Below are 8,087 nucleotides of genomic sequence, written 5' to 3' on the forward strand. Positions count from 1 at the left end.
CGGCGTGCCCCGGCACAGGGATGCCGGCTGTGGCCGGACAGCGGCACGCAGCGGCTCGGAACCGGGACCGGGCTGTCCCGGTCAGCTGCGGCCAGAGCAGTGGGGGGTGGCGGCGGGGCCGTGGAGATAGAACTGCGCATGGGTGCGGCTGATCCCGGAAGCAGCGCTGTGGTTGGATGAGGCGGCGCGGAGTGATATCGCTGGTGCGGGGGGCTGCCGGAGCGTGGGGGGTGCCGGTGGCGGAGCTGCGGCAACGGGAGCCGGGGCTGCGGCAACGGGAGCCGGGGCTGCGGCCGCGGGCGTGGAGGGGAACGCCGGGACGGCCGCGGTCGCAGGAGGCGGGCAGCTGTGAAGCGGGGGGCCGCGGGGGGGAAGGCGCGGCTCGGCCCGCCATGGAGCGGCGGCGGCAGGAGCGAGAATGCGACCACGGGCGGCGGCGGGGCAGCCTCGTCAGCGGGAGATGATGCCGGGGCGGCGGGAGGCGGGAGATGATCCCGGGGCGGCGGGAGGAGCAGCGTGGAGGCGGGGGGCCGCGGGGGGGAAGGCGCGGCTCGGCCCGCCATGGAGCGGCGGCGGCAGGAGCGGGAAGGCGACCACGGGCGGCGGCGGGGCAGCCTCGTCAGCGGGAGATGATGCCGGGGCGGCGGGAGGCGGGAGATGATCCCGGGGCGGCGGGAGGAGCAGCGTGGAGGCGGCGGGATTCTGCTGGGGGGGGGTTTGTCGGCGGCTGGACTGCGGCGTGCAGCCGCTGGGAGCCGGGGTCCCCGCTGGCCCGGCGGGCAGGGGCGGCGCTGAGGGGACGCTGCGCTGGAGCGGCGCGGCGCCGGCACGGGGTGGCTGGGGCGCCCCGGTGCCAGCGCAAGCGGTGCCGTGCCGGGACCGGGGGATCGCGCCCAAACGCCGGCAGGGGCGGGGCCAGCGTGGGCGTCTGAGCTGCGGCGGGACCCGTGGGCAGCTCGGGGCGTGCGGCGCGCTCTTGAACGGTGCGGGGGGGGGGGGGGGCAGAGCTTCCCGCGGCAACGCGCACAGGGGGCGCTGCGGACGCCGCGCGGCCGCGCCAGGCGCGCACGGCACTGCAGAGCCGGGAGCGGCAGGGAACTGCAAAGCCGCGGCAGCAGCGGCGGGACTTGGGCCAGCACCGGCCCCGCTGTGTCGGTAAAGGGGGCGAGGGGGACCTGGGGGGGCGGCAGGAGCGGCCGCACTCGCGGATAACGGGGGGGAAGCGGCGGAATCGGAGGGGGCGGGGCCGCGGTAACGCTGGTGGGCGGGCCCGTAAAAGCGGAGCTGAGGGACGGCGCCCGCGGTACCGGGGACGGCAGGGACCAACGGGATGGCAAAGGCGGGGCTGGCGGGAGGCGCCGGGGGGGGGGCGGGTGTCGGGACCGCGAGAGCAGGGGGCGGGGCGGCAGGGGCAGACAGGACTGCGGGGTCCGACGGGGAGGTGAGGGGCGGGTCCCGTTGGAGACACGCGGCGGCAAGGGGCGGGCCCGCAGGAGGGGCGGGGCGACTGCTGCGGGCACCCCCCGTGCGGCAAACACAGCTCAAAGCAGCGCCCTGCAAGCTGGGGCCAGCGCTGCGGCAGTCATGGCCCGGCGGGAAATACTATTAAAAAGTGCTTAAAACACCTGTGTCCAAAATTTCTGGGAAAAACGGCTGAACGGCAGTTTTGCGACAGTCGTTCTTTACGGCAGTTTTACGACAGTCGTGCTTTACGGCACCTCTTACGACAGTCTGCGGCAGTCGCGCTTTACGGCACCTTTTACGACAGTCGCGCTTTACGGCACCTTTTACGACAGTCGCGCTTTACGGCACCTTTTACGACAGTTTGCGGCAGTCGCGCTTTACGGCACCTTTTACGACAGTGTTGCTTTACGGCACCTTTTACGACAGTGTTGCTTTACGGCACCTTTTACGACAGTCGCGCTTTACGGCACCTTTTACGACAGCCGCGCTTTACGGCAGCTTTTACGACAGTCGCGCTTTACGGCACCTTTTACGACAGTCGCGCTTTACGGCACCTTTTACGACAGTCGCGCTTTACGGCACCTTTTACGACAGTTTGCGGCAGTCGCGCTTTACGGCACCTTTTACGACAGTGTTGCTTTACGGCACCTTTTACGACAGTCGCGCTTTACGGCACCTTTTACGACAGTCGCGCTTTACGGCACCTTTTACGACAGCCGCGCTTTACGGCAGCTTTTACGACAGTCGCGCTTTACGGCACCTTTTACGACAGTGTTGCTTTACGGCACCTTTTACGACAGTCGCGCTTTACGGCACCTTTTACGACAGTGTTGCTTTACGGCACCTTTTACGACATCCGCGCTTTACGGCACCTTTTACGACAGTGTTGCTTTACGGCACCTTTTACGACAGTCGCGCTTTACTGCACCTTTTACGACAGTGTTGCTTTACGGCACCTTTTACGACATCCGCGCTTTACGGCACCTTTTACGACATCCGCGCTTTACGGCACCTTTTACTACAGTCGCGCTTTACGGCACCTTTTACGACAGTCGCGCTTTACGGCACCTTTTACGACAGTTTGCGGCAGTCGCGCTTTACGGCACCTTTTACGACAGTCGTGCTTTACGGCACCTTTTACGACAGTCCCACTTTTACGGCATTTTTACGTCAGTCCCGCTTTACGGCACTACGCTTTATGGAATTTTTACGGTATTTTACAGCACTTTACAGTTTTCATTTTCTTTTTCTTTTTTTTTAATTAATTTTTTTAAATTTAATTTTTTTATTTTTAATTTTTCTCTTCTTACGGTTTTTTTTTAATTTTTTCAATTTAACATTTTTAATATATTTTTAAAAGCTTTTTATTTTATTTTTAATTTTATTTTTATTTACTTTTTTAAAAATTATTTTTAAAGTTTTTTATTTAATTTTTTAAATTTTATTTTTATTTAATCTTTATTTTTAATTTTTCCTTTTTTTTAAGTTTTTTATTTTATTTTTTCATTTTATTTTTTATTTAATTTTTCTTTTTAATTATTCTATTTTTAAAGTTTTTTATTATATTTTACTAATTTTATTTTTTATTTAATTTTTATTTTCAATTTTTTATATTTTTAAAGCTTTTTATTATATTTTTCTAATTTTATTTTTTAATTTTTCTTTTTAATTATTCTATTTTTAAAGCTTTTTATTTTATTTTTAACATTATTTTTCATTTAATTTTTTAAAATTATTCTATTTTTAAAGTTTTTTGATTTTTTTAATTTTATTTTTTTAATTTTATTATTTTTAATTTTTATTTTTTATTATTCTCATTTAACATTTTTTAAAATTTTTAAATTTTTTTAATTTTTATTTTTAATTTTTATATTTTTAAAGCTTTTTATTTTATTTTTTAAATTTTATTTTTTATTTAATTTTTCTTTTTAATTGTTCTATTTTTAAAGCTTTTTATTTAATTATTTAATTTTATTTTTTATTTAATTTTTAGTCTTTTTTATTCTATTTTTAAAGCTTTTTATTTTATTTTTTAACATTATTTTTAATTTAATTTTTTAAAATTATTCTATTTTTAAAGTTTATTTGATTTTTTAAATTTTATTTTTTATTTAATTTTTATTTTTTATTATGCTATTTTAACATTTTTTTTAATTTTTAAAATTTTTATTTTAAATTTTTTATATTTTTTAATTTTTTTATTTTATTTTTCTAATTTATTTTTAATTTATTTTTTATTTTTAATTATTTTATTTTTAAAGCTTTTTATTTATTTTTTAATTTTATTTTTTATTTAATTTTTAGTTTTATTTATTCTATTTTTAAAGCTTTTTATTCAATTTTTTAACATTATTTTTAATTTAATTTTGTAAAATTATTCTATTTTTAAAGTTTTTTAATTTTATTTTTTATTTAATTTTTTTTTATTATTCTATTTTAACATTGTTTTAAAATTTTTTTTAAGTTTTTATTTAATTTTTATTTTTAATTGTTCGATTTTTAAAGCTTTTTTATTTTATTTTTTAATTTTATTTTTTATTTAATTTTCATTTTTAATTATTCTATTTTCAAAGCTTTTATTTTATTTTTTAATTTTATTTTTTGTATATAACTTTGTTTTAATTATTCCATTTTTTAAGCTTTTTATTTTATTTTTTTAATATTATTTTCATTTAATTTTTTAAAATTATTTTATTTTTCAAGCATTTTAATTTATTTTTTAATTTTATTTTTTATTCAATTTTTATTTTTAATTTTTCTTTTTTAAGTTTTGTATTTAATTTTTTTAATTTTATTTTTTATTTAATTTTTTAAAAAATTATTCTAATTTTAAATTTTTTATTTAATTTTTTAAATTTTATTTTTTATTTAATTTTTATTTTAATTTTTCGATTTTTAAAGCTTTTTTTTTTTTTTTGGTGATGCCCAGACCAACTCAAGCTGGTGATTTTGGTGGTGTTTGAGGGTCTTGCATTACGGCACTACCTTTTATGGAACTTTTATGGCACTTTACAGCACTTAACAGTTTTTATTTTCTCGTTCCTTTATTTTAAATTAATTTTGTTATTTTAATTTTATTTAATTTTTATTTTTTATTATTCTATTATTAAAGCATTTTATTTTATTTTATTTGGTGCTGCCCAAACCTGCTGTAGTGCAATTTTATACTTTGTAATACTTTGAAGTAATTCTGTTTTGTATCCCCATATTTTTCCCAAATGGTTTATCCCAAACTGTACCCCCCTCCGTTAACCTGTGGTTTCTCTTTCCAGGGATGAGATCATCCCCAAACCCCCACCCTGGCTCTCTGTCAATCACTCAGATCCCATCCCCTCCATGCAGAAGTTTTGGTCCAAGTCATCGAGTGATTGTCCAGAGGCCAGGGGTCAGCCCCCCAAGCCTTGCCCCATACACTGTCCTAAATGTCCATCCCCCAGTGCCCATCCCTTAGGGTCACTTAATGGTTGGTAGGGTGTTCTCTACTGTCGGTTTCCACTTCCCTTTAAATGTAACCTTGGCACATCTCCCGGGGCTCTCAGCAGGAGCCCCCTGAGGTGCAGGAGCTCCTTTGGGACTCCTAATAAAACCTTGGATTAACCCTGCTAAGAGTCGGCCCTTTCTCTTCTACACCTTGTTTTATTGCTACAGGAAACCCAGCAAACAACACTCATCCACCATGCACACTGCCTTCACACACTCACCGTCACTCTCATTGCAACTGCTCCGTGACACCCCTGGCCATCATTGCAGCCTTGAAAAAATCCTCCTGCCTGACTGTCCCATGGACGGGACTGAACCCCAATCCCGGGACGGTCTGCACCCAAACTTTGGTGATGAATGTCGCCTCGCAGACTGACCGGGACCGAGGGGGATAAAAAAACAGCTGGGGAGGGGGGTGGAATCCTGGCTGGGGATTTTTTATTCTAAATTTAAAAATGAGTTGAAAAACCTGAAAGGCAAAAGTCACACACACAAGGCTAAAATCGGTCAGCATACACTCAGACGTGCAGAGACGAGCGGATGCAGACAGACACAGACAGTCTGTCTCATGCTCTCACACATACTCACACACTTCAGTTTACACACTCACTGCAGTCCTTACTTGAGACACTGAAGAACGTGCTTCAACACATCTTCTGGCTGCCGCTCCTTGATGTCAAATGGTAGATTCCAGGAAATTCGGTATCCTTGGGGACCTGTGAGACAGGAGGCAGTCAGCAAGTGGCTATCTGACAGCTAGGACTTGTCCCCACTCTGGGCCCATAAATTTTCTACCCAAAATCCCATAGAAGACAGATGAACAGTAAAGTTTTTATAACTGTTCTACCTAACTGTGACTACGTGCCAGGGCAGGGCAGCTCCGATCATAAGTGGCACAATGTAAGTACCACAATATAAGCCAACACAGGTACATACAGTATAAGCACACACTGTAAGCCAACATAATTACATGCAATATAAGTACATAAAATATAAGCCAACATAATTACATGCAATATAAGCCAACATTTGAGGAAATAACATAAAAAATAAGGGGTACCCATTGCAAGCATATGTATAAGCTGTCTTTATTTAAAAATCCACTTTAATGGACATTTTGTGGAACCACTCTGAGGGCAAGGTCCAAAAAGCTTCGTTAACCCCTTGTCTTCCACTGGTCGGGCAGCATCTGACCCCAATGCTCAAGGGCTGCATGGAGATTCCTCCCTGGAGTGGGCTCACCCCTTGAGGATGAGCCACAAAGATTTGATTGTTGGACCGGGTGAGTAACTATTTCTACTTAGCAATTGTTTTTGCTGGCTTTAATGCCATGGCTGCAGTGTTCCTTCAGATGTCGTGCCCTGCTCCAGCAGTTACAGCTCCTGTGCTGGGCAGGGAATGCTTCTGGGGAAGGGCTTTCAGTGTCATTAGTTCCCATTTAAATCAATCAAGCTATATCTAAGTGCTGGTGGCCAAAGGTTTTACCACTTGCCTCTGATTCATCCGGCGTTGGCCGGAGGTTTGTGGGAGCCAGTGGATTGGTCTGCTCCTCATTATTTCCCAAACAGAATTTGGCTAAGTAGAAGAGGCACAGATGATGCCTGCAATTTTGTGACATGAAGAAACAGCCTATCACTGGAGAGTCCCAGACCTTTGCTTCCTCAGCCTCTGCAGGTCTGGCACATGGAAAGCCCAGAGGCACTGAAGTATCCCGCTCAAGCAGCCAAATGTTAACAACCTCTCCAAAGCCTAATTTCCCTTTGATATAGACTTAATTGTTTGCGTCACCTGCTGGGCTGGGGGAGGGCTATAAAATGGCTTGCAACAATTGTCTGAGGCAGAAGAGAGTCCAGGAACAGCTCCCTCTACCAGTGTTCCTATCTCAGCACTGGTGACAACCTGAGCATCATGCAGCTGGTGGCCAGCCTGCTGTCTGTGCTGCTGCTGGTGTGGAGTGTGAGAGCCACAACGCTGCCCGGGGAAGAGAGACTGCAGAGCACCAGGGTGAGTACAGCATGCCCTGGGTAGGAGCAGGATAGAGGCAAGGAAAGGGACATAAGGGCAAGTAGGCTGTACCTGATGCAACCCTTCCATCCCTCTATACTCCAAGGCATTACAGTTTGACGTGCTGCAAAGCCATGGGCTGTTACTATGGCTTGCTGGCCAGCTGATTTAGGAGAGGTACCAGGACAGATGCCAGAGAGCTGGAATATGTGAAGTCTGAGCTAAGTGAAAACTGGCACAAAGGAGATCAGAGGGAAAAGGAGAAAACATTATTGAAAGGGTACAGCATGAGAGAATAAAGCAAAGTACTGGGGAGGGCAAGAAAAGATATATAATTGATAATATGATCAAGGGAGATGATATTTTAAATAGAATTTGTGGGAAGGACAAACGTTTAAAAGATAGGAAAGTAACAGAGAAATCATAAATGAAGAAATTGCATCAAAATAAAATTGTGTTTTCTAGAGTAGTATTCACAGGAGGCTCTGAGATGCAGCAGGGGAATGAGAAGGGGCCCCGTGGGGCACATTTGCATGCTCTGAATCTCGACAGCCACGGGGGACAAGCCTTCCATCCCTCACCTTGCCTGCTCTTTGCCTGCAGGAACGGAGTACAGTCCACAAGGACGTCATTCTGAAGATGCTGGCAGGGCTGCTGGACGGCGTGGATGCGGGCAGTGAGGCAGCCTTCCCGGGTGTGCAGGAGGAGGGCAAGCTGGAGGAGGACGGGGCAGCGCTGGGGCGGCTTGCGCAGCTCCCGCAGCGAGACCGCAAGGCGCCCTGCAAGAATTTCTTCTGGAAAACCTTCACCTCCTGCTAGTGCTGCCCAGCCTGGCCCTGCCAGCCTGCAAACACCTTCCCACAACTCATCTTCCTCGTCCACCTAGCTCCTTCTCTGTGCCCTGCACCCCTCAGAATAAAGCATAGCGCCTCGGGGACGTGTCTGTGCTTCTCTGTGGGGCAGCCGTGGTTGGGGGGGACGGGGCGCATGCATTTTCTGGAGCAGCCGTGGGGGACCATGGCCATTTTGGGAAAGGGTTTGCAGGTGTGAGGGGAGCCATGTGGAGAAGCACAGCTGCCTCTAAAGCTGCTGCAGCTGCCTCCTCAGCCTTTGAGGGACCAGCTGGGTGCGCACTGAGG

General features: G+C 46.0%; 1 protein-coding gene across 1 annotated transcript; it reads left to right on the top strand.

Annotated features, from left to right (window-relative positions):
- The first annotated feature begins 4,289 nt into the window (after nucleotides 1-4,289).
- On the top strand, nucleotides 4,290-7,882 carry CORT (cortistatin). Its single transcript, XM_054647864.2, has 2 exons — nucleotides 4,290-6,948; nucleotides 7,552-7,882. Exons 1-2 carry the CDS (start codon nucleotides 6,853-6,855, stop codon nucleotides 7,765-7,767), a joined length of 312 nt encoding a protein of 103 aa, XP_054503839.2. The 5' UTR covers nucleotides 4,290-6,852; the 3' UTR covers nucleotides 7,768-7,882.
- Nucleotides 7,883-8,087: the final 205 nt, after the last annotated feature.

Source organism: Agelaius phoeniceus, chromosome 24 (genome assembly GCF_051311805.1).
Source record: "Agelaius phoeniceus isolate bAgePho1 chromosome 24, bAgePho1.hap1, whole genome shotgun sequence".
In the NCBI taxonomy this organism is placed as follows: Eukaryota; Metazoa; Chordata; class Aves; order Passeriformes; family Icteridae; genus Agelaius; species Agelaius phoeniceus.